This window comes from Ranitomeya variabilis, chromosome 7 (genome assembly GCF_051348905.1).
Source record: "Ranitomeya variabilis isolate aRanVar5 chromosome 7, aRanVar5.hap1, whole genome shotgun sequence".
Classification (NCBI taxonomy): Eukaryota; Metazoa; Chordata; class Amphibia; order Anura; family Dendrobatidae; genus Ranitomeya; species Ranitomeya variabilis.
Genome location: NC_135238.1, coordinates 23,590,837 through 23,617,398, shown reverse-complemented (window position 1 = coordinate 23,617,398; position 26,562 = coordinate 23,590,837). Strand labels below are relative to the sequence as shown.

At 45.3% G+C, this 26,562-nt stretch overlaps 2 protein-coding genes across 2 annotated transcripts; one reads left to right on the top strand and one right to left on the bottom strand.

Moving 5' to 3' along the window:
• Nucleotides 1-170: 170 nt before the first annotated feature.
• Nucleotides 171-10,678, bottom strand: DCTN5 (dynactin subunit 5). Its single transcript, XM_077274541.1, has 6 exons — nt 10,544-10,678; nt 8,009-8,077; nt 4,114-4,232; nt 2,209-2,320; nt 1,956-2,058; nt 171-575 (listed from the first exon to the last, which is right to left on the bottom strand). Exons 1-6 carry the CDS (start codon nt 10,589-10,591, stop codon nt 478-480), a joined length of 549 nt encoding a protein of 182 aa, XP_077130656.1. The 5' UTR covers nt 10,592-10,678; the 3' UTR covers nt 171-477.
• On the top strand, nt 10,631-24,932 carry PALB2 (partner and localizer of BRCA2). Its single transcript, XM_077274540.1, has 15 exons — nt 10,631-10,715; nt 11,580-11,633; nt 13,603-13,662; nt 13,915-14,029; nt 14,747-16,186; nt 17,237-18,240; nt 18,315-18,377; nt 18,502-18,666; nt 18,752-18,837; nt 19,070-19,231; nt 19,702-19,818; nt 20,140-20,227; nt 22,164-22,312; nt 23,211-24,052; nt 24,463-24,932. The coding sequence occupies exons 1-14, from the start codon at nt 10,701-10,703 to the stop codon at nt 23,428-23,430; spliced, it is 3,738 nt and encodes a 1,245-aa protein (XP_077130655.1). The 5' UTR covers nt 10,631-10,700; the 3' UTR covers nt 23,431-24,052; nt 24,463-24,932.
• Nucleotides 24,933-26,562: the final 1,630 nt, after the last annotated feature.

The window sequence follows — 26,562 nt, the reverse complement described above, 5'->3', positions numbered from 1 at the left end:
ATTGTAAATGGCTACTGCTTATGCTGGGAAACGGCCATTTGGACCACATGTAATAAGCGCATCATTCTTCCATTATCCCGTGCAAACCACACAAGGGACAGGGGTCTGTTTTTCGAGGCCTATTCTGCGTCAAGAACATCCGACTGGACAGAAATGGAAAACTGAAGCAATGCAGAAGGCGGATATTTATTTTATCGGCAAGTGCTAATCTATTGCAAAGTGACGTCAGTGATTTCCCGCAGACCGACAGCTCGTACACCTACTTGTCAGAAAGGTAGCGGCAATGCTGAATTTTCTGATTGGATCCCATTCTGATCCATGCTGAGCGGGACAGATGCCATGGAGTGGAGAGGATACAGAAAAGTCTTCAATAAATACATAAAAGGGAATGGCGGGGACGTGTTAATATATACATATACAAAATAATAATAAAAAAAACAAAACAATAAACCAGCCGGGTGGGACGGGCGATCCATTCTAAATCTGTGTCAGAGGTAGGAACTTTTGGTAGTAACTCTTGGTGACGTCGATCATGAGTTCCTGTGTGCACTCCGGGAGCTCTCCCGAGAACAGTCCTAAAAGCCGAAAGACAAAATCATAGTTCACAACAAAAGTTTGCAGTTTATTAGGCGTTACTACTACTGAGGCCGGGGATCAGAGGCAAACGTACAGGTGGATGCACGATCGGCGGGTATCATGCATGTGTCCTAACGAATAGGGTACGTTCCCGATACCGGACGATCATGCATGTGTCTTGGAAGGTACGACATCATCAGCGCTAATGTGAAACGGCATTGGACAACCCCTTTAAGGCCCCTTTCACACAGCATTGATTGACAGCTATTTTTTGTGTATGGGGGACTTAAAGAGATCCGGTCCCATTGCCAAACACTATTATCTTGCAGACATAGGGTTAATCTGCAGGTTAACTGCGTTCCAATGCCGCCTAAAAGCCTGCCTACCTAGAGAAAATGAGGTATTTTCCTCCTGGGAGCCGCCAGCTTTCAATCATAGAGGCGCCTCCAGTGCGACTACCGTCCCGGCACTTTGATTGACAGCTCGCTCTGCATAGACGTGCTGTACAACCGGCTGTCAAAGTGCCAGGATTGTAGCAGTCCTGGGACACGCTTCAATGACTGAAAGCCGGCGGCTCCCAGAAGGAATAAACCTCATTTTCCCCTTGCAGCAGTGTCGGACAGACGGTATTGGAACGCTATTAACTGCAAGTTAACCCAATATCTGCAGATTAACAGTGTTCCAATGCCGCCTGAAAACCTATAGAAAATTAGATTAATTCCTCCTGGGAGCTGCCAGCTTTCAGTCATAGAGGCGGCTACATTCCCAGCACTTTGATCGACAGCTCACTCTGCACAGACGTGCTGTACAACCAGGTGTCAAAGTGCTCGTATTGTAGCTGCTGTGGGACACGCTTCTATGACTGAAAGCCGGCAGCTCCCAGGAGGAATAAACCTCATTTTCTCCTTGCAGCCGCGTCGGACAGACAGCATTGGAACACTATTAACCTGCAAATTAACCCAATATCTGCAGGTTAACAGCGTTCCAATGCCGCCTGAAAGCCTGACTACCGAGAGAAAATGAGATTTATTCCTCCCAGGAGCCGCCGGCTTTCAGTCATAAAGGCGTGTCCGGAGTGGCTACTGTCCCAGCACTTTGATTGACAGCTCACTCTGTACAGACATGCTGTACAACCAGCGGTCAATTTAAGTCCCGGGATTGTAGCTGGTCTGGAACAGTTTCTAAGACTGAAAGCCGGCGGCTCCCAGGATGAATAAACCTCATTTTCTCCTTGCAGCCGTGTCGGACAGACAGCATTGAAACGCTATTAACCAGCAAATTAACCCAATATATGCAGATTAATAGCATTTAGCGACAGAACCAGTTTCCCTCAAAACCTCATTCAACCAGCACTAATCTCCTCGACAATCTGCACTCACCAGGGCAGCCAGAATACACAGTAAATGGAGGGACCACCGTTTCGGAGGGTAAGACTGTATTGTCCAATATTTTGCAGCAATCCTTTAAGACACATCTCCGGCCCTGGAGACAAGACAAGATGTGATGAGAGTGATAAACCACAATCTATATACTTTTTCACAATTTTAAATGTGATGCATGTGTCATGTGGCTGGAGGGTGCTAGATCCCTAATAATACCCGGACAGGTTCCCTTTAAATCTGCGCTACTTACAATGACGCAGTTCTTGCCTATGTGCACATAGGAGCCTATCTGTGCCGCATTCACCACGCAGTCCTCTTCTATAAAGACGTGGTCTCCGATGTGTAAGGGGAAAAACGCCACCCTGAAGAGAAAAAGTCACCGAATTTACCAATCTTACAGAATCGTATATGTCCTTAATAAGCCATGAGCGGCGGCGCTGTTTGTGTCGCCACGTGTGCCCAAGAAAGGTGCTGCTATCATAGCTGGGGGCACACACACTTCAGGCCCTCAGTCTAATTACGTGCCACAGCTTTACCGCCATATAAAGAGACTTTTTTATACCGGTGACCTAATTTTCTTTAGATGTGAATGTGATAATTGGCGTTTCGCGAGGTGATTGTTTTTTTTTCCACTGGCAGCGAATGGAACAGAGTGAAAAGGCAGAAGCTGTTTGGGCAATTAGGGACAATAAGAAAGCACTGAGTATAGCAGCATGTAATGGGGAGGCAGGGTCAGTACACTTAATGGGTGGCGAGCAGTAATTACTGGTGTAACTGGGGTCATGAGGCTATACAAACACTTATACAACTCCGGGAGATGGCCCATCTCTTGTACCTGTTCATACTGTACAAAGGGGACAGTACTGTAGAGATAATGGATGGCAAAGTGCAAATCACTATTTATAAATGGCATCCAGACGGATTATAGGAAGTGGGATTGGGTCATTGATGCGCTACAATAAGCGGGTGGAGGGTCTCTGTCTCCTTATAATAAGCGGGTGCAGCTCTTTTTCTCCCTATAATAAGCAGGGGTGGGTCTTTGTCTCCATACAATAAGCGGGGGTGGGTCTCTGTTTCCTTATAATAAGCGGGGGTGGGTCTCTGTTTCCTTATAAGCAGGGGTGGGTCTTTGTCTCCATACAATAAGCAGGGGTGGGTCTCTGTCTCCTTATAATAAGCGGGTGCAGCTCCTTTTCTCCCTATAATAAGCAGGGGTGGGTCTCTGTCTCCTTATAATAAGCGGGTGCAGCTCTTTTTCTCCCTATAACAAGCAGGGTTGGGTCTTTGTCTCTGTACAATAAGCTGGGGTGGGTCTCTGTTTCCTTATAATAAGCGGGGGTGGGTCTCTGTCTCCTTATAATAAGCGGGTGCAGCTCTTTTTCTCCCTATAATAAGCAGGGGTGGGCCTTTGTCTCCATACAATAAGCAGAGGTGGGTCTCTGTCTCCTTATAATAAGCGGGTGCAGCTCTTTTTCTCCCTATAATAAGCAGGGGTGGGCCTTTGTCTCCATACAATAAGCGGGGGTGGGTCTCTGTTTCCTTATAATAAGCGGGGGTGGGTCTCTGTCTCCTTATAATAAGCGGGGGTGGGTCTCTGTCTCCTTATAATAAGCGGGTGCAGCTCTTTTTCTCCCTATAATAAGCAGGGGTGGGTCTTTGTCTCTGTACAATAAGCGGGGGTGGGTCTCTGTCTCCTTATAATAAGCAAGTGCAGCTCTTTTTCTCCCTATAATAAGCAGGGGTGGGTCTTTGTCTCTGTACAATAAGCGGGGGTGGGTCTCTGTCTCCTCATAATAAGCAAGTGCAGCTCTTTTTCTCCCTATAATAAGCAGGGGTGGGTCTTTGTCTCCCTGCAATAAGTGGAGGTGGGTCTTTATCTCCCTACAATACGTGGGGAATGGCAGTTCTAGCTCCTAAAATGCTGTTAGAATGATGCTGAATAAAAAAACGCCCACTGAAAAAGAGTAGATGGCTATTACAGAATGTGAGTATCGGGACCGTTCTAGGACATATTAGACCAGTTTGTGCACTAAAAGCAGTCTGACCTTGCTGTAGGGGTTGCGTGTACCAAGACCAGGATTTTCTACAGGTTTTCATTAAATGCATACAAACAAAAAAAAAAAGAAGCCTCATCTGCATTACACCGGTGCCTCACCCTTTGCTGAATTTCTTGAACGGTGGTCTGATCACGCTTCGGCTTTTGATGACGCAGTGTCGTCCCACTCGAACGTTTGCCAGGTCTCCTCTGATAATACAGTCATTCATGACTATTGTCTGCAGAGGGGATATAAGGAAAGAATACATTGGATCAAGGAGCAAACCTGATAAATGGGAGATCAGGGAGCAGCTTCACATCGAATCAGTCAATAGTCTTCAGTAAATGCTCTAGTCAGTTTCCTTGTCCTTATGGCGGCTGGAAATGCAGTAATCACTAACTTCTCTCATCCATCTCCGTCCCCCTCTGTCTCCTGTAAATATAGTTTCCCTAATCATACACCTTCTTCCTCTTGATAATACGAAGAGAAAAACGAGTTTTGCCAGGTATATATATGGAAAAAGTAGTACAAAGTTTATTAACAATAATGTATAACCAAAACAATTTACACACAGAAAATAAAGTGATACATGTGCAGAGGGCAACCCAGCAAGGTGTAGAAACCCTCCAAAGAATCCCCACCCTCTCACTGCCAATCAGTTCATTAGTCTAAAGTGCACGTGCATATTAACATGGCACAGGTGGGCATGCCTATCGCCACCCTGGACCCTGACACAGACGTAATCCTAAAGTAGGGTGATAGTGAGACCATGGGGGGCTAGCAGGCACTTACCACAGGCAGGGGTATGGAGGAAAACGAGACCGGGTGTCCAAGAAAAACCTCCAAGAAAAAAAAAAGGGAGGTTTTTCTTGGACACCCGGTCTCGTTTTCCTCCATACCCCTGCCTGTGGTAAGTGCCTGCTAGCCCCCCATGGTCTCACTATCACCCTACTTTAGGATTACGTCTGTGTCAGGGTCCAGGGTGGCGATAGGCATGCCCACCTGTGCCATGTTAATATGCACGTGCACTTTAGACTAATGAACTGATTGGCAGTGAGAGGGTGGGGATTCTTTGGAGGGTTTCTACACCTTGCTGGGTTGCCCTCTGCACATGTATCACTTTATTTTCTGTGTGTAAATTGTTTTGGTTATACATTATTGTTAATAAACTTTGTACTACTTTTTCCATATATATACCTGGCAAAACTCGTTTTTCTCTTCGTATTATCATGTTAGTTTGAGTGGGTATACTCTTGTATTTATAGGCTGACCACAGCCTGGCTTCTGACAAAAAGGATGTCAGAGAGGTTTTTGTGGCTACCTTCTTCCTCTTGCAGCTGTAGTCACAGTCCACAGTAAGTTCCCTAGTCTGTCTCCTTCTCCCAACTCTAAATATAGCCCCTGTAATCTCTTCTGACTGTTTCCTTCACGGTCTGGAAGCTGGAAATGCAGTCCCCACTACATTTCTTAGTTTATCTCCTTCCACCTCTGGCAGCTGTAAAAAATTGTCTCCAGTAAGTTCCACTGTCATTCTCCTTCTTCCTCTTGCAGATGTAATCAATTTCCACAGTAAGCTCCCTAGTCTGTCTCCATCATCTTCTGTCAGCTCTAAATATAGTCCCCAGTAAACACTTCTGTCACTTTCCTTTCCCCACTGGCAGCTGGAATTGCAGTCCTCACTAAAGGCCTCCGTACATATTAGATAGCCGACAACAGCAATCTGACTCTCCAATACACATTAGACTGTCAGACACTCCTGCCTATATCAGATATTTCAGCAAACTTTATTCCTAAGTCGGGCACCTTCCCCCTCTGGCAGCTGTAAATATACTTCCCAATAAGTCCTCTATTTAGTCTTCCAGATCTGCAGGTTTGATTCTGCAGATCCCAGAGTGTTCTTCACTAGGTAAGACTCTGTACAGTTTTATTACCGCACCGATAAAATATATTCTTCGATGATGGTCCCTGCACCTCACGAGGGGTCAGACTGTGACCAAATAATAAGGAATCGAGGGGATCACATGGCCTGGGAGTATGACTGTGAAAAAAGCCACGTTCTCATTCCTCCCATTTCTCGGATTGCTAGACGTTCAGCGCTTCTCATAGAGACGTTTTCTAGAGTCGGTTTATATCTAAAGCAACAGCGCCCCCAGGTAGACAGGTGGTATGAAGAACTGCACGCTAAACAGTTTACGAATAGGCCAATTAGCACAGTGATTCACCCTTTCAGGATCTGTGCATGATCGGCCGGTATCGTGTGCCTGTCCTAGTCTGATAAATGGGACATATTCATGGTGCCTGCTGATCGTGTGCGCATCCTGACAGATAACTGAGCGCAGTACATGGCTCTCATCGTCAGTACCAAAGACCTTTAATTGTGGGTTGACTTCCAATGTGGCTGCCATTAAACTCTTGTAATTTCCTTACTTCTATCCACTAAATTATAAGCAATCGGTACATAAAAAATTAGTAACACAACAGTCGCCTGTTCATATGTTTGGGAAACTTCCCTTAAAGCGGTTTTCCCCGTCTTCATAGATGGATAGTGTCAGACAGCACTTGAAAAATCAAGCACTTTTGCAATTTACTGCCTGTTAAAATGTTCAACCGTTCTTGAGATATTAACGCTTTCCTTTTGCTTATAGCTTGTTGCCTAGGACACCGACCACCGCTGCTGTCTAACTTGTAAGCACTGTGCTGAAGCTGGCTGCGATTAGGAGGTAACAGCGGGCTTCAGCTTCAAAACGGTGCTTACAAGTTCAATAAAAAAAGAGCTTGTAAACAATGTGCATGTTCTGCTGTCTATAGCAGAGGTGGTCGGTCTCCAAGGCAACAAACCATATACGAAATAAAAGTGTTAATATCTCATGAACGGCTGAATATGTTCACATGCAGTAAATTGCAAAAGTGCTTGTTATTACAAGAAATACCCCTTCAAGGGGTCGTTCACTGCTAGACAACCCCAACGTGCAGGACAAAATAAAATAAAAAATTCATACTATGCTCCTGGACCTGCGCCGCTCTTCAGAAGACATTGTCCAGTAGAGGACAACCCCTTTAGGCTAAGTGCACACTTTGCTGAATTGCAGCAGAAATTTTGGCGGCAATTCTGCAACTCCTGCCGCGGGTATATCGCATGCGGAATTGGCATGCGTATTCCCGCTAAAAACTAGTGTTCTGCAAGCGTAATTAGCTTGCAGAATGCTAGCGTTTTCCAAGCGATCTGTAGCATCGCTTGGAAAACTGATTGACAGGTTGGTCACACTTGTCAAACATAGTGTTTGACAACTGTGACCAACTTTTTACTATTGCTGCTGCTTATGCAGCATCAATAGTAAAAGATAGAATGTTAAAAATAAAAATAATTTAAAAAATGGTTATACTCACCTTCTGATGGCCCCCAATCTCCTCAGCGGCTTCCGTTCCTATAGATGCTGTGTGTGAAGGACCTGCGATGACGTCACGGTCATCGCAGGTCCTTCACACACAGCATCCCTGGGAACGGAAGCGGTAGCGTGCACCACTGAGAGGCGGGAAGACTCCGGGGCCATCAGAAGGTGAGTATATCACTATTTTATATTTTAATTCTTTTTTTTTAACAATTATATGGTGCCCAGTCCGTGGAGGAAAGTCTCCTCTCCTCCACCCTGGGTACCAGCCACACATGATCTGCTTACTTCCCGCATGGTGGGCATAGCCCCATGCGGGAAGTAAGCAGATCAATACATTCCTAGGTGTGCGGAATCCCCGCCATTCCGCAAAATTAATGAACATGCTGCGTTTTTTTCTGGAATGCGATTCCGCTCAGGAAAACAGCGCAGCATGTGCACAAAAAATGCGGATTGCATTCTATTAAATAGGATGCTTAATGTGAGCGTTTTTTTTTTGCGGTTTTATAGCGAAAAACCGCGAAAAATCTGCTACGTGTGCACACAGGCTTAATTTGGATTTTTAGACTGCCGTAGAAAATATAAGATTAGGTACGAGGGCAGTGGCTAACACATTATCACTCACCTTGCCATTCAGGACAATATTCTGGCTGCCGCACAACACAGACTGCCGGCTCACTTTATTTCCGGAGGCCTGAGGACAGAACACGCAAAAAGTTTTATAAACTTTTCATTTCTCACACGGGTTAATGCAGTATTAGTCTGAAAAGGGGAGTCAGTTAATGTGCAAGATAATAAACTATAAAATGTGGCGCACAATTAAATGCATGTAGGTTCTTTTCCCATAGGCCTCAGGTAAAAAAAAATTAAAGGGATTGTCTTGTCATAGGATATTGATGATTTATCCATGGATATGAAATCAGTTGGGGTCCGTCACTCACCGATCAGCTCTGAGAACAGGAGCATGTGTACATACAAGAGGGGGGACTTGTAACAGCTGATCAGTCGGACCCCCACCAATCTGAGGTTGATTACCTATCCTAAGGATAGGTCACTAATATTGCGTGATTGGACAACCCCTTTAAAAAAAAATGCCTCCTTCACACACTTCTTTTCTTCACATTTTTCTATTTATGATGCAGAGTGATGCACTGACTGTCCACAGGTCTCCGGACCCGAATGTGACCACCTTATATATGCTTGAAAAGTCTGGAACACCGAGACCGGACATGGAAACTTCACCGCAAGAGCAGCAGAAGGCGACTATACTGAGTATTTATTTATGCCAATATTCCACACCTGTAGATCCACAGGTAACCTGGGCCAGTCCCTTCTCTGTCACTGTGCACAATGACAGTGCGCTCTCTCGCTGGCTCAGATCCATAGTAACAGGACAGAAACAGAGCGCACTGTTTTTTATATTTAAATGTGGTCCTGTCTCTACTCTTGATATTTTATTAATAAACTTGTGTATTTTTAAAAGGGATCCCTTTTTTTTTTTTGCTTCTTTTCTCTTATGTAATTAAGAGCGCATGGTCAGTGCTCTTTGCAAAACAAATACCTGGCTTGCAGAGACTAATGCCGCCCCCGTAAGAGATGTCACTCTGCAAACCGTGATTAAGACCTTAACAGGTCTAAATGCGTTGGTCGCATCATGTACTCCATTATTTGCTGTACCACTTTGAAACAAGGATTTTAATGGATTTTTCTAAATAAATTGAACTTTTATCCAAGTTTCACGCTGGGGATTAACTTTCTTTTTTTCTGCAAACCAGGACTTACATCCTGCACTGACAGTGCGCTCTGTTGCCGACTCATTACTAGAGTTGAGCGAAGTTGCTCGGGTTCCCTCTTATTCGGCAAGCTATAGCGATTGCCGAATATGCTGCAGAGGGAACCCGGCTTCCTGGATCGCACCGGCAGATCAGTTGATCGGCTCCGCAGCTGTATGTGTTGCGGCTGTGTCACAGTCACAGCACATGCATGGAGATACCAACAAACAGGCTCTCCATGCATGTGCTGTGACTGTCACACAGCCACGACACATGTAGCTGTGGAGCCGATCAGCCGGCGCGCTCCATGTATCCAGGTTCCCTCTGCAGCTTATTCGGTAAGCGCTATAGATTGCCAAAAAAGAGGGGACCCAAACAAATTCACTCAACTCTAATAATTACTATTGATCTGGCAACAGAGCGCACTGTCATTGTGCACATCTCGCACAGACTATCCTTGCTCAGAGTGTCAATGATAATGCATCGTTACAGGGGCTGTGACAGTGAGCGCAGCCTCTGCCCTGACGCCTAGTGTGAGTATCCCAGCATGCACTGGGGATTCTCAAAGGAAGCTTTATCAAAAAGGAAGTAGTAAAAGAAAAACAACACAGATAGTGCAGTTAGGGAAACACAGGGAATTTTTAATTTTAGCGTATTAGAAATTAGTTTAGATTATGGCATTGACTAGATCGGGATTTAGGAGGAAAATTACTTTGTATTTCGGACCACCCCTTTAATTATAAATTGTCACCTCTGCATTGAACTCTATGGGAAATCCTCCGACCTGCAGGACAATTTCCACAGCGCGCGGATGAGATTCCCCCACCATTTCCGTCCCCTAATGACGCACATCTATCCAGGGCTCGTGGATTAGGAGCGGCTTCCCCACCATTAACCCCTTAAAGGGATTATCCACCTCTGAGGACAATGCATACATTAACAAATGTCGCCCGCTCTGCCTCCAAAGCCTCTGTGCTGCCGACACGAGCTAACTGAGAATCCGTCAGCGAGCTCCTTCGGCCAGGACACCCTGTAACTTCTTTTTTTCTGAGCATTTGTCGGCTGATTTATGACCACAGACGGCGAAAAGTTGAATGTAAGATTGAAAAGCAAAACTGGGCAACATTTTCTAATGAAACCCAATTGCAAAAATGATTTTTAGCCCCAAATACGTGCATTTAAGCAAACAAAGTGTGACTAAGGGTGGACAATAAAGGTTTCACCCAGAGAACGTGACGTAATCACATCTACAGACGCTCCAGGATGCAGAAATATGACGTCACAGCTCTATCAGCCCCCATACACACAGGGTGATGTGGGTGCGGTTATTGTGCGGCACGGAGGCTGCCCGCGGTATATCCATAAACCCCCCTCAGTACCGCACTCACAGTCTCTATATACTCCGACTTGTTATACAGCAGCTCGCTCAGCTCCATGGCTCGGCCGGCGTGACGTCACTTCCGCCCTGGCCGCCGGGGAGAGTCACGTGACGCGGTCATGTGACCTGAGGAGGACGCCGGAAGTGACGGTGGCCGGAGAGCAGCAATGGCGGCCGCCTGTGTACGTACATGGGGGGTGGGAACGGCCCCTCACCTGCGTCTATGCTGGAGTTATACCGCGCATTGCATATAGCGCTGCTAGTATTACGCTTAGGAAGCCTTAAAGGGGTTTTCTGAGGACATGCTGACATTTTCCTTAAAGCTGCTTTTTTTATATTCTGCTAAGGCAATTGTTCGTGTCATGTGACCGCCATAGCTGTCAGCCAATGGCACGTCACGTTCGGTGATCAGGTGACCTAGACGTCGCTCCGTTGGGCAAAGTAGTCACGTGATCACAAATTATACGACAGCCATGTTGTTTCCTGCGGGGCCCGGATGGTATTTTAATAACGCCAGTGTTATTTTTTTAATAAAGTTAGAAGTTTGGGGATTTTAAAGAATCGATTTTGGTAAATTCCTTTAAATCCCCTTTCGTCCCCGGAGTAGGTAGATCCCGAATGCTGACAGGTATCCTGGGCCATAGGATGTCACCAGGGCCATGATAGATGGCAGCGGTGGTCGGTCTCCAAGGCAACGAGCTGTAAACAAAAGAAAAGTGTTAATATCTCAAAAACGGTAGTAAATATTAATAGTCAGCAAATTCCAAAATTGCTTCTAGTTACAAGGGCTGTCCGACAATATCTGTGAGGATGGGAAGAGCCCCGTATGGATGTATACCGGTCTCATGCATAAACTCCCACCGTCAGGACCTGCGTCGGTCTCAGAAGTGCGTCCATTTTACCCCCCCGCTGGGACCAGAGAGGCGTCTGTGCATGCGCTGCTTTTGCTATTCATTTACTTGGGTCCCCTGAGAATTGATGAGAATACACAGCTTGGTATTATATGTCGTGTTTCTGACGTTTTTTCTTTTTTTTTATTTTTATAGCAAGAAATGGAAAACATGCAGGAGAGATATCTGACCTTAGAGGAGAAGACGAAGGTACTGGACCCTTAGGGCACAGTCACATGCACAGAGTTTCTGTTACTTACTTCTCACTATACATTGCAAAAAGAATGAAAAAAAAATTGGAAACAATTGAACTTAGGAAATCAGGAACATCCACTAAAACTGACATCTTTTATTTCAGATCCATTAAAAACGGTTCTGATGGCTCGTATGTGCATCTCTGACGCGTTTCCAGCGCTGCTGACTCCCCTTAGGGGGCTTTTACATTGTGTTCTGCATCCCCATCGAGGCATATGTCTGAAATCCTCCGCAAAATAGGTCCGGACTCATGCGCCGACAGGTCCGTAGACTATTGGTGATGGTAGAGCGAATGTGCCGTGCATCATTTTCAGGAGTGTAGCAACAGATGTAGTACACTGTGTCTCAGTGACTGCCTACTGTAGGCGTAGATTCCCTGAAAAAGTGCACAGCAGAGCGCACATCCATTCTGCCATCACCATTACAGTCTATGGCACTGTTATGCGTCCAGACCCTGTTTTGTGAGGGATTTCGGACGTATGCCCCAATGGGGACGCAGAATGCATTGTGAAAGCCCCCCTTAATCATAGAGATAATACCAATGCAGTGTTACAGACTATTTAAAACCAGAATCAACCAATCAGAAACATGATGCAAATAATATATAAATTGCATGCACATTATTCTGGTAACATACATACAAATTTTATCCATTAATACAATAGCATCATATTGTTCCGATAATTCATTCCGTTGTTTAATGTTTAGTAGTGATGAGCGAACGTGCTGAGATAAGGTGTTATCTGAGCATGCTCGGGTGCTAACCAAGTGTCTTCGGCGTGCTCAAAAAATATGTTTGAGTCACCGCGCCTTCATGTCTCCTGGCTGTTTGCCGCAACACATGCGCAGAGCCTAACAAACAGGCAATCCTTGCATAAGTTGCGGCTGTCGAACGCATTGAAAAGGCTGAAATTTACGGGGAAAATTCACAGCATTCATAACGATGATTGTCAATTTTTGTTGCAGATTTTTTCAGTTGCATCTGGGTTAGATTTAGATTTAGGTTGTATTTCACGTACAGAGCACAAAACCATTATAGGCAATGGAAATGTTCACACGTCCGTGTTTTATTGTGGACCAAGTGTCCAAAAAAACCCACCAAAATAAAACATGACAGGCGTAGTGTTACTAATGGTAATGTTTGAGACTGTGGTCCCAGCTCTCCCGTGTAGTTGTGGGCTGACTCCTGACCTTTCTCCGAATTATCCTTACCCCACAAGGCGAGATCTTGCATGGAGCCCCAGACCAAGGAAGATTGACAGTCATCTTGTGTTTCTTCCTTTTTCTAATAACTGAGCCTTCTCACCAATCAGCTTACCTATTGTCCTGTAACCCATCCCAGACTTGTGCAGGTCTACAATTTTGGCCCTGGTGTCCTTAGACAGATCTTGGCCATGGTGGAGAGGTTGGAGTATGATTAAGTGTGTGGACAGGTGTCTTCTATACAGGCAATGAGTGCAGAGTAGGAGGCTTCTTGAAGAAAAACTAAAAGTTCAGTGAGAGCCAGAATTCTTGCTGGTTGGTCAGTGATCAAATACTTATTTCACACAATAAAATTCAACAAGAGAATTAATATGGATGACTTTGGTGAGATAGAAAAAAAAAAAAGCCGCGTTCGCCATTCCGTACAAGACGTTCCTTTATTATAGATACATTACCACGTGGGTAGCGCTGTGGACGACAGACATTTCGCTTTGCACCAATGACTCAGTCCACATTGCTGCCGACGTCACCCTGTAACCAAGTTTTTAATGTATCTATAATAACATAACCTTTTTACGGGATGGTGAATGTCACTTTTTTCCTTACATATGCACATGTGCCATTAATTCATGCCCACATCGATAAGACAGCGAATGCTTCTGCCCCCATTAAATTGCCTCTGGATACCCTGAAAAATTACAACCCCATTTTTTTCCTCCAGCTGAAAGAAAGACTCGCGTTGCTGAAGAAAGAATACAAGAAGACCTTTCATCGTTTGCAGGTTAGCGTTAGGCTGTCGATGATATGGGCCTGTTTGTACGCTTGTGCCCATACATTGGTGGGTCGAAACCGCCAATATCAAAGGGTTCACATTACAGTGTAATGTGTATGGAGGCCTCCCGATTGTACCCCCTATAGATGATGTTGGGGGACTGAAGGATCCGGCATGTCTGATTTCGAGCTGACAGTCCTTGTCTCGAAGAGTATATGCCACCACAGGAACGCTGAGCTTTTTGTTTCTATGCCTTTCTAGAGATCCCAGAGAGCCGAGAGGGTGAAGACGCACATCAAGAAGACGATAGAGGAGCAAAACCGGTTGTTAAGTCAGGAACTGCCCACCAAACAAGACAGTGTGTCTGTACTATCAGGTTGGTGATCTGTACATATTAGGTGGATTGTGACAGTCTGAAAACAGGAGTCCATTCTGACCTAATGCTATTTACACTTCTGGGAGGTCGGTGCAGTGTATCAGTCCAGGCAAATCCATCTCTGAGTTAAAATTAATCTGTTAAGGAGACTCCTTTTTAATTTTCGGCATTTGCTAGTTACCCTATTACATGTACTGTATGAGGAGAGTAGCATTTCACCATGTTCGGATCCATTAGTCTAATAAATCCTCCCGGACCATCATAATACACATGCATGCACAGCTCAGCCGAGTGTGCACATGCTCCATATTCATGGCTCCTGCCTGACCTCTCTGGTTGCAGCTTACCCCGGTGTACATCCAGTATGTCCAACCCCTCTTTCTATCCTCCTGGCGTTAAATATTAGGGAAGAGTCGACATACCACCATGCCATGTTTGGCCGACATTCATCTGAACTGTCTTGTCTTTGACAGCAGTGACTTAGCTCTTATCTTTCGTGGTACATTGTACCAAACCTTCAGCTGCAAAAGTAGAACTAGGACAGGTTTCCTGCCTCCGAAAGTAAATTATGAATTTTTCCAGTCACTGACAACAAAAAAGATCTTGAGAATTATGAAAAGTTGCAAAACTTTAAAAAAAAAAATAGAAAGTTTTTGTAACTTTTTCCTACATTGCTATTTTTTTTCCGATGAACAGACAGAATCTGTCGTTTTTTAGGTCCACACACTGACGTCAGTAATATTACTGGAAAAGTCAAGGAATCGGCACAAAACGTTAACCCTCCGTTGGTAGAGAAGGAGAGGAAGCCGTCCGTCAGCTTCAACTTGGATCCAGTAATCCTCCAGGGAGAGAAGACGTCCTCGTCCTGTTCTGGAAACGAAAGTAGCGGTCAAGAGCCAAGTGCAGCGAGCAAGACGGAGGCGGACGGATCGTCCAATCCAAACCATGGCAAAAGGAGTCGGCTGAAATTAAACAAATCTGCAAGGCGAGTGTGCACAGAGCCCATGGCCACCAGTAGCCCAGAAGGTCGGTATAGTCATAAAGAGGCCGGGAGCACAAGGGGCTCCGCACTGTGCCTTAATGAAGATGGACCCTTAAAGATAAACACAACCAATTTTAATTCTATGTCAAGACCCGTCCAAGTGTCTCACGAGTGTAAGAATGACCTTGATGCGAATGGCTTTGTACACCAGCGTGTTATCATGGAGGACACAATTGCTCCGGCCTCACCTGTGTTTAAGAAGTGCCTTACGGAGGATTTTACTACTAATATAAAATCTTTTTCGGAGAATATAGAAGATTTATATCCCGAGGAGAAGGATGCACTAGATACAGGACAGGAAGGAACCACAAGCCATTCTCCAGATAGTAGCAGAAGTAACAATAACCAAACAGGTAAGGACCCAGCACCCAGTGATACAGATAAGACCCAGCAGACGGGTGGAGGAACGTGTCAGGAGCCCATATTAGATGCTACCTGTGATATCTCTGCCCTAACACCGGTGGTGGAGACCCCGTCTTCATCTTCCCCCTGTACCAACAATCACTCGACGACAGCACTTAACCACCTAGGAGAGTCCCCTCCAGTGGAGGAAAAGAGTAGCCCACTTGATTCGTGCACGTTGGTGGAAGGGCTTTTATTCCCAGTGGAATATTATGTTAGGACGACCCGGCGTATGACCAGCTGCCAAAGAAAGGTCGACCTAGAAGCCGTTATCAATAGCCAACTGGGGGGCACGGCCAGGAAGGGGACAAGAGGTAGAGCTCGTCGGGCCAGCACCTCCTCTACTCCATCGCTGCAGGTCACTGGCACCCCTACAAGCTCCGGAAGGTCCAGGCGAGGTAGGAAATCCTGTCCTGCATCTGTCTCTTCTGCTTGTAATCGCATATCCCAGCAGCTGGAATCTAGTTCTGGCAAAAACCCTCAAAGTGATGGAACCAAAGGTGTAAAAGAGAAAGAAATGAGCTGGGAGACGTGTGCAGATAATCCAAAGATGGAAGAAGGCGTAAAGAAAGTGGAGACTGTGACTGACGGAATGGAGGCGTCCATAACACAGGATGGTGACAACTACGGGTTACATGATGTAACTCCCCGCACAGAAGGGGTTCAGAGACGAGTGTATAACCTCAGGACCACTGCGAAAACACGTGAGACAGGTAAAAAAAGAATAATGGTTGGGGATAAAGGGGGTGTGATCTGCCGAATAGTGAGTGCAGCTCTGGGGTATAATACAGGATGTAACTCAGGATCAGTAATGTAATGTATGTACACAGTGACTGCACCAGCAGAATAGTGAGTGCAGCTCTTGGGTATAATACAGGAGGTAACTCAGGATCAGTAATGTAATGTAATGCAATGACTGCACCAGCAGAATAGTGAGTACAGCTCTGGGGTATAATGCAGGATGTATCTCAGGATCAGTAATGTAATGTATGTACACAGTGACTGCACCAGCAGAATAGTGAGTGCAGCTCTGGAGTATAATACAGGATGTAACTCGGGATCAGTAATGTAATGTATGCTCACAGTGACTGCACCAGCAGAATAGTGAGTGCAGCTCTGGAGTATAATACAGGAGGTAACTCAGGATCAGTAATGTAATGTATGTACATAGTGACTGCACCAGCAGAATAGTGAGTGCAGCTCTGGGGTATAATACAGGATGTAACTCAGGATCAGTAATGTAATGTATGTACACAGTGACTGCACCAGCAGAATAGTGAGTGCAGCTCTGGAGTATAATACAGGATGTAACTCGGGATCAGTAATGTAATGTATGTACACAGTGACTGCACCAGCAGAATAGTGAGTGCAGCTCTGGGGTATAATACAGGATATAACTCAGGATCAGTAATGTAATGTATGTACACAGTGACTGCACCAGCAGAATAGTGAGTGCAGCTCTGGGGTATAATACAGGATGTAACTCAGGATCAGTAATGTAATGTATGTACACAGTGACTACACCAGCAGAATAGTGAGTGCAGCTCTGGGGTATAATACAGGATGTAACTCAGGATCAGTACAGGATCAGTTGTAATGTATGTACACAGTGAGTGGAGCTCTGGGGTAGGGTTACAAGATATAAGTTAGGATCTGTAATTACAAAATGATCTACATGTTATGAGGTGACCTGGGAAGGTGTTGATATTTTTACCTCTGCATCCTGTCTTCTGATAGTGGCTTTTCTCTTCTTTTCTCCGAAGTTTCGCCCTTTTGTCTGTTCGGCAGCAGGCCTAGTCTGCTCCATATCTTGCACCATTCAGACATCAAAGATTTCCATTTGCCAGATGAAGATTTCGGACTCCTGAAACTCAAAAAGCTGCAATCCATTAGTCTCCTGGAGCGCTTTGTCACTGAGCCAAATAAACAGAAGAAATACTATAAACGAGCCGATAGCATCGACAACTCGGCACTGCTACATGGATTAGCTGGGGTCTGCACGTCTGCATCTCCAAAACTGGCGGCACTCAGCAAAGTAAACGGTGATTCATTTCTTGACAGCAACCAAACCACGTTACAAGACAATGAAGCTCAGCATGGCCGGACGGCGTCTCAGACTTTCATCTCTAGGGAGGAACCAGAGGTTGTCCAATGCTTGCTCTCAAAGGAGACTGATGAGACCTTCACACCTGGTTCTCCGGTCACCCATTCCCTCGAGCAGGTCTTTTATGATGCCCCCCGACATACTGCAGTTTGGGAACCCACTTATTCTAGTACAGGCTCGGACACCTGCGCTTTACAAGCTCCTTTTCTATCCTTAGAGGCTGCCACTCCAGTGCAAGGTGTTGTCGTCTCTGGCACAAAAATGGAGCCTGCTGTAGATGTGAACTCGCGCTCAGAGACAAAGCCATCGCTCATTGTCCCTAGTCCTGCTAAAAAAGCGACTTGTAACGTCGTCCTGTCGTCGTCCATGTGTTCTGTCCCTGCAGATACTCACACGGAGTGCGTATTTTCAGGATGCACCCCCGGCCTACCAATGTTAGGTTTCACCCCAGCTGCTTTTTCGTCTCCTGCTCTTTGTGAGGAGCAGACATCACCAAGAACAAGATCATTCCCTGCAGAGGAGAGCGCGCCATTTAATAATGCGGATGAATTGGTGGCACAGAGCGACAACGCTGCCCATAAGTTCAGTAATTTATCATTACCTCCATCGGGGGGCGACATGGGGGGCCGGCCGGAGAAGAAAACCCGTCTTCAAGAGTGTGAAGTAAGTTCTGTGATTACCCATCGATGGATACATAGTAGACGGTGCCCCATAATAAGACAAGTTATTCTTTGCAGGATCAACGTGACGAGGAGGGAATGATGGGAGGCGACCGTCTACGTCTTGTCTCCGAAATTAAGGTCAGAACATGTCCAGCTTGGAGCATATTTGTCTTATCTTTTTTATATCTGTCTGACAGACGTAAAGATAAAAGATAGCTATATAGGTAAGAGGTAGATGGTGGATGATCATTTCTGTTTGCAGGACGCGTGCGATGGAGGGCCTCTCGTAGACCTGTGTTCTCTTTGGTGGGATTTCCCTGGATCCGTTGATCTCTGCATTGTATCGGCTAGTGAATATTCTGTCCGCCTTTGGAGACCTCAAGAAGTTTGCAAATGGAAATGCATTCACACCTGGAATTTTCCAGAGGTGAGAGGATGACAGCGCCTGTCAACCACTGAGCACCTTTGTCGTAGCTCATAGCGTCTTGTGATTTTCTTTCTCCTGATCGTAGATACCTGTCATCCAAATTCTCCCATTGTTCCAAGAGAAGAACCTGGTGTGCGTGGCTCTGGGAAATGTGGAAATTATGGACATCTGGTAAGTAAAAGAACCGAGGAACATGGTAAGGGTCAAAACCAAAGAACCATGAAACCCATATGTAACGAGGTTGTTAAAAACATGTACTAAAGGCAGGCAATGTTGTAAATGTTCTACTGTTTTTTCCAGAGCGGCGTGGTGCCTAGCCCATGGCACATTTCACTTCTTCACCACAGTGCAGTACTATACCACATATATTATCTTTTCATATAAGTTCTTATATTTTGTGCAGGGTGCTGGCTTCAAATCCTGAGCTTTTTACCTGGGAGAAACAGTTGGTCAAACATGGGCTCACCAAGACTGCTCAGGGTCTAACCCGGCACCGCTTGGTCACCACCAACGGAGAAGGAGGCAGTCAGGTGGTGGAGCTGTGGCAGCTGTCAGAAAATGGAAGGTGAGGAGAGAACAAAAGTCCTGACTTATCTGGAAGTAATTACATTTGAAGTCTTAATTTTGGGATATTAAAGAGAAGTGATCACTTGATTCCTTATACCGAAACTGCAGAGGAGTATGAATCAGAGCCAGGTTACATAATTGCAGCCAGATGTAATTTTCTCTGAAACTCTTCAGGGCTCCTGAGAGATATAGTTGTAATATCCGGTCTGGCACCTTTCTTGACAGCTTCTTCCCACCAGTTGATTGACAGGTCTCTTGTTCAGAAGGGGACCTGTCAATCACCTGGAGCAGCGCTCGGAGAAGCCGGACTAGTCTCACTTCTGGCTATGATTCTTAGCTGGTTTTTCAAGCTGTGTGCATGAATCGGTGAGCAAGTTCCCTTTAACAAACAATCCACATGAAAGTATACAGATTAGATAAGCTTGGATTTACAGGACGATAATGTACATACACTCCCTTGTTTTACAGCGTGGCTGGTTCCCATACTCTAGTGGCCCCTAAAGACAGCGTTGTAGCCTTCTCAGAAGTGGACGGCGAGAGGGACGCTCTGGTGGGATCTACCGTGGACAACCATCTAGTTCTCTGGTGAGACAAGTATTGAAAAAATATAGTAAAATTCCGCTAATCCAGCATCTGTTTATCTAGAGAACCAGTTAATTTGGTGTCAATGAATGGGTTATTCCCATCAAATACATAGTTCACATTTCCTTAGGGTAGGTATTGAAAGTATGATCGGTGATTATCTGACTACCAGGACCCCTATCGTCTTGTATATCAGGGGGTCCTGTGTCCCACATGTGAGTGGGCGCAGTAATGCTCATGTGTAACCACTGCCGCATTAGGTGACATTGGCACGTTTGATGTAATGCGCCTTCATAGTGATGCTTTCCGTATTGTGTGATGCAGGAACTCAGTGAGCGGACACCTCCTGGGCACATTTTACATAGGACACCTCTGTTCTGGCCTCACTTGTATAAGTGCGACATCTGACTCGGTGAGACCCTTGTGCCTTTATGTTTTTTTATTGTGTATACAATGTTTTATTCACTTTTAACCTGATTGCAACTCAGTACCGAAAAATTACAGCGCTTACTCCTGAGTTTTTATTATGCTCTATTATTAGGGGTTAAAACTTCTTCATTATAACATGAGCAGATCCAGTTTCTGGCTGTTTATTACCACTCAGTATTGTCTGTTGATCGCTATATACATAGCGCTCACTAAGCGCCATACAGTGAACAGAAGCATCAACGGTGCCAGTGCTTCTGTAGGAACCTGGTGATCACCAGGTCTCTGCTGGTATAGAAAGCTGCTGGGATCAGCTCTGCCAGTGATGCCTGGCACAGCAGAAGGCTGTTTCCCCCTGTAACTGGGGCACCTATGAATGCCCCAGTTACACAGAGAGAAAAAAAATAAAAATAACCTAAACAAAATGTTCCCCAGAGAACTTTTAAGATCTCTTGTTGGTCAAATTATGTAAAAAAAAATATAAAAACACGTATAAGACATTGGCAAAAAAGTAATAAAAATTAAAAAGCCTCTACTATTAAAACTCTGAAAAAAAATCATTTTTTTTTTGTTCTATGAAATTTTATTTATTATATTCACATAACAAGAAACACAACTATAAAAACCCGGAGAATTCATTCAACATTAGGTATAAAAAATCTAAATGAAAAATTGCATTTAAAAAAAAAAATAAAATGCATTGCAAAGAAAAATTATATGAACAATACAGTATTCTATATCCACTCCTAAATATTAAAATTTATCCCACATAAAAAGAAAAATGAAGGCTTGTGGATAGAGGACAGGTACAAAAAAATCGCTGGTCATTAAGGGGGTTAATGAATGATACTGAGCAACTTGGTGTTACAAAATCAATTCAGGTCTGAAACTTAACACTATAACTAGGTCTTGTGAAAGATTCTCTGGTGAGGGTCACGGTGACCTGTGATTTTATCAAAACCAGTAGCGCTACCTATGAAATACCTTTAACGGGAATCTAACCTTAGGATCAACCTCCTACACCTTCTATATGGTCATAGGAAGCTGAATAAAGTGATGCCATGGTATCTGTGATCCAATTTTTTTTTTCTGTAGAAATCCACATTTTTCTTCATATGTAAATGAGCTGTTAAGATCTATGGGCAGGGCATAGACCTTAACATCTCATTTACATACTAAGAAAAATGCGTAATTTTGATTTTCCCTCCGCTTCTTCCAATAGCCATAACCTTTTTATTTTTCCATCGCATGGGCACCAGACTTAGTGACCTGGTCTGTGGAGCCTGCGGTTAAATAATGGGAAGCCATGTCAAAACCAGGAGGTCCGGAATAGAAACAGAAACATTAGACCAAAGGATAGTCAGAATAAGGCCTACGTGTTAACCTGGTGAATCTGAGCTTATAACGCAGCAGGAAGAGAAATTCAGGAGCTTAAATAGCCAGCAGCCCCACCCATGGCTAACAGCAAGTGGAACCAGCACATACCGGGAGTTAACTCCCAAGCTCCTAGCCTGCATGGCACCACAGGACCACCGCGTTATCGACATCGCTCGCAATAAAGGCATCAAATAAAGTGGGCAGACACCGACGTGGATGTCACACCCTTATGATGACTTGTTTGCACGTCATGTTGTAGTTTTGAATGACCACATTCACTTTACCATAAAATGCACTGGAAAATGGGGAAAAAAAATCTTGTGGCGTTTAATTGGTGAAACAGCAGCAATTGGAGCTAGCTCTGGTCACTGCTTCCACAGGCAGGCGGCATCTGCCCGGTAAGACGCGGGCGCAGTTTCTGAGCCTACTCCATGTGCCAACACACTGACTGTGATGTACACTTACATAAGGATCCAGAAAGTCATTTAAATGGAATATTTGTTTTTCTATTATTTAACATGTTTATTTCCTCATTTCCTTGCCAGGGGTTGTTATTTTTAGTCGTTGGCAGCTCGCTCAACAAACCCCATGAGATCAACGGGAGCTGTGTCTTCAAACTTCTCGCCACCAATCCCCGTGGAGGCGCCAGCGCTCTCATTATGGCCTATACGCTACCAGACCGAGTCAGTAGTAGGTAAAGATTCTTGTCACACTGTGTATTGTAAATCTGTTTTTTTCAATAAAGGGATGTGCCCATCCCAGAAGGTGGTGGCATGTCTCTACGGCTTCCTGATTGTGGAGGTCTGATGCCTCCCCCTAAATCTTGAAAGTAAAGGAGTTGCTGTACTGCACCTCTTAAAGGGGTTATCCGAGACTATAATTTTTTTTACTCCAGGCTTAAGAACTAACAGGCTGGTAGTTGCTACCTACATGCCTGTTGTGCCCGACTCCGATCTCTGCTCAGAGTGGTCTGCCATCGCTCCTGCCGCGATTCAGCCGCTTCCGCTGATGTCACGTCCGCAGAGCAGCGGCTTCTCTTCTGCTCTGTTGAGGTGTTACTGCTGATTGACAGCCCACTGCCTATCTGCGGGGAGCCAGCTGTCGATCGGCATTATGTTGGCAATCGCGCCCCATCAACAGAGCAGAACAACTCTGAGCCGGCGTCAAGTACAACAGCAGGTAGTTAGCAACCTGCGTTTAGGCCCATAGTAAAAAAAAAGACATGTCGTGGACAATCCCTTTAAGGGTTTTTCTCTTCCCAGGGACATTCTCAGCTACCAATTGAAGGGGGTTATCTGCAGCTCCCCTCATAGTGGGGTGGCCATAAGCACCATTGTACAGGATTGGTGGGGGTCTTAGAGGTCGGGCAGCCTGTGATCATACATGATGGCAACTTGCTATTATTAAAGTTAGAAGCCTGTTTTAAAGGGGTTGTCATGTGAAATCAATGGACCGGCTGTGTAATTTAGAGACAGGATGGGTCCTCCAGATAGAGACAGAGCTGCGTTCTGAAGCTGCTCTTGTTCCTTGAGGCCGTCTCTATTTCCTCACATTATATAATCCTGAATAACTTTCCTTTGTTCCGGAGTTAGGTTCCTGGAAGGTGACGTGAAGAAACAAAGAGCAGCGGCCATCTTGTCCTGTGGAAGCATCGCATTGTGGGATTTATCCAGAAGCCAATGCTCTGCTGTGCTCCCTCCAGACGGGGATACACCCTGGTGCCTGGTACGATGGGGTAACGGGTCTTCATGGCTACTTGCCGGACGAAAGGATGGAAGCGTCTGCGTTTATGAACACACAGACTGCGGATGACGAGCTTCACGTCTCAGACCCCTTTTGCACTACGCAGAGATTTCTGCTACACTGGGGCCTTTACATTCGGTGACATTGCCAGATTTCCTTTGGACAGGTTTGATATTTTACAGCAAACAACCTCTGGTGGATGCAAAAACTACAATCCCCATCATGTCCTGGCCCGGTGGGAGCTGTAGAGCAGCTAGAGATCCACACGTTGTAGAACGCTGCCCTATGTTTCATTATGGAAGGCAGTGATGAGACGTCTCCAATGTCACCTTATCACTGTTATCTGTGATGGATAAGAACATCTACACTGGACTTACCCTTTAAGAAATTTTCTTAGGACTTGTTGATTCTAGGGCACAATCACCGTCTATTAAAGGGATCCTGCATCATTGAAGATAGTATCTGGCCCGCAGGCACGAGGTTACAGAGTATGAGCTGGTCACATTGATAGACATCTTTCAGCTTCATTTTATTTATTGAAATCCCCAGTCCAGTGGGTGGTCTTATAGCTGTCAATCACCAAGTAGGACCGCCCACTGGACTCCTATGCAAACAGGGAATTAAATGAGTAAAACACAATATTTTCCAACAAATCTTTATATCATTATGCACGGCTTCTCTGTTCTGATCTGTGCTGTCCGCAGATCGGATGGCATGTATAACATGGCAGGTTCCCTTTAAATCGTGTAAAGGAGGTCAAAATGCTCTCTTTGGTTTGGTCACGAGGGAGAGACCAATATTGATCTTGATAAGCGACTGGCACACAGAACTGCTGCCCCTGCTCCGTGCCAGTGATCTATGGCATGGGGTACTGTACGGGCGCAAAACATCGGCATTAAACAATGTATTCTGGTTCTGCAGATGCCGATAATACATTAGAGGGGTTATCTAGTAATGCTAAGTTATCATATATCCAACTTATAGATCCGCAGCTCTCGGAAAACAGGGCATTTTTCTCCCCGATTAAATTGGGGGCAGGGTGCGTGCCCGACCTCTGCTCCATTCATTCCCTATGGTGCTGCCAAGTACAGTGTTCGGGAGTTTTTACGGCCTCCCCATAGAGAATCGGTGGAGCTGCTGTCAGGCGTGTGCACTGCCATCCATTCCTGCAGGGTAACAAGAGCTCAGGAGAGGCTGCAGCGTTCTACTTCTGCCTCTTCAATAATAGCCCCAAATCTGCCGTCTGCCTCTGCTACCGTCAGATCTGGACCTGTGGAGGGGGATGCCGCCAGGAGCACCACTGGAGATGCCCTTTAAATTTTCCTATTGCTCCCCTCTTAATTTAATCACAGTCTGTTATGTCAGTTTGTCACAAATTTTCCAAGCAATTCTCTGATAAGTTAACATTTTATTAAAAGAGCACTAAGCATTTCCATCACATTTACTTACATTGTATGTAAAAAAAATTTAAAAAAAGTTTAAATGTATATTTGGATGTTGGTGTAAAAGTCGCTTTTTTTCTACTGTTGTGCTACACACTGTTCTTTTATAATAAAATTACGGATGTAAAGTGGATTAGTCTGTTCTGGGCCTGTGTCTAATCTACATCCCCTCTTAGCATCTGTTCATGTACCTTGGCACAGGTACCATAAGTGCACGTGTTGAGGTGGCATGTTTATTGCCCTAAAAGACAATCTTCAGGGTACATTACGTAGCACCGGCGTCCCTGCATGCTTCCCTCCTCCCTCGGCAGGGACGCCGACTCAATCACTCACCATCCCGCACATCCTCCTGCTGCCTGGGGTCTGCACAAAGCTTGCAGATCCCCGGGCACTGTGCTTAGGGCGCTCTCCCTCCTTCTTGCTACCTGAAGTTCTGTCCTTTTTAAAAGGACAGCGCACGCCATCCTAAAGTTTCCCCAGTCAATGGCTGGTAGACACTTATTATTTAAGGCACCTCCACGTGATGGGAGGTGCCTGAACAATGTTTTTACTTTGCTAGTTGCACGCTTGCTAGTTCACAAGTCCCCTGTTGTAGTTTATCTTCCACTGTCTGTTCCTGCACTTGTCGTGTCCACCTGTATACCAGCCTGTAAACCAGCCGTATCTGCCTGCACCTGCCTGTATTTCAGCTTTCCCCGCCAGCACCTGCTGCTCTTGTGTTCCTGCCGTGCCTGGCTGTACCAGCTGAACTTTCCCTTATAGGCCGTTCCAGCTTCCTGGCCCTTGGGGGTCAGCTGCTGTGCGTCCGTGGTCTGTCCTGGAATAGCACCTGGTGTCCATCTGTAGCCAAGTCTAACTCTACCATCAGGGGCTCTAGGAAAGAGTCAGATGTTCACTTAGTTTTGCCCCTCCAGGCTCTCCTCGGACCACCGCACAGTGCATCAACCACTCCCGATACACATTGCTGTCAATTGGGGGTACGTAACGTCACCATTTTAATTATTATTTCATAAATCAACAGTTCACATGAAAATAAGTAACTTCGTAAAATATCTTATCAGAGAAATTGGCTTTTTTTCTCTGGCAGAATTGATCAGTCATTATAAAAATTCTCAATTTTTTCATATCAGTCTATGTCCTGGAACTGTCCACATGCTTCTGATCTTTTCAAGTGAGTGGTTTTAGAATTGAACCAGCACTATAGGTGCTAGAACTTATCCTCACTTCCCAGTACTTCTCTATAGTCTGAATCCTGGCCTCTCTGTTTTGCCTGTGTGCAGTTTGACTTGACAGGAGAGCAAGAGCCGAGCCAAAGACACTCCGCCACTTTCTATAAAGCGATACAGACCTGCATCCACTTCCTGTAAGAAGACCTGCCTCCAATTAGTGTAAAAATACCTGACCCTACCTACTGTTGATAAAGTACCGCCCCCACTTACTGTTGACGAGAAAGTACTGTCCCTTCTTGCTGTAGGAAGACAAAGACCTGCCCCTTCTTACTGCAAAAAGATAAAGACCTGCACCTGCTTACTGCAGAAAGATAAAGACCTGCCCCTGCTTACTGCAGAAAGATAAAGACCTGCCCCTGCTTACTGCAGAAAGATAAAGACCTGCCCCTGCTTACTGCAGAAAGATAAAGATCTGCTTACTGCAGAAAGATAAAGACCTGCCCCTGCTTACTGCAGAAAGATAAAGACCTGCCCCTGCTTACTGCAGAAAGATAAAGACCTGCCCCTGCTTACTGCAGAAAGATAAAGAC

Coding starts and splice junctions, on each gene's coding strand:
- DCTN5 (XM_077274541.1), bottom strand. CDS start 10,591: ATGGAGCTGAGCGAGCTGCTGTATAACAAGTCGGAGTATATAGAGACT. Junction 8,078..10,543: donor AGTCGGAGTATATAGAGACT/GTGAGTGCGGTA, acceptor TTCTGTCCTCAG/GCCTCCGGAAATAAAGTGAG. Junction 4,233..8,008: donor ATATTGTCCTGAATGGCAAG/GTGAGTGATAAT, acceptor TCCCCTCTGCAG/ACAATAGTCATGAATGACTG.
- PALB2 (XM_077274540.1), top strand. Junction 14,030..14,746: donor CAGTGTGTCTGTACTATCAG/GTTGGTGATCTG, acceptor GTCGTTTTTTAG/GTCCACACACTGACGTCAGT. Junction 18,241..18,314: donor CCCGTCTTCAAGAGTGTGAA/GTAAGTTCTGTG, acceptor TATTCTTTGCAG/GATCAACGTGACGAGGAGGG.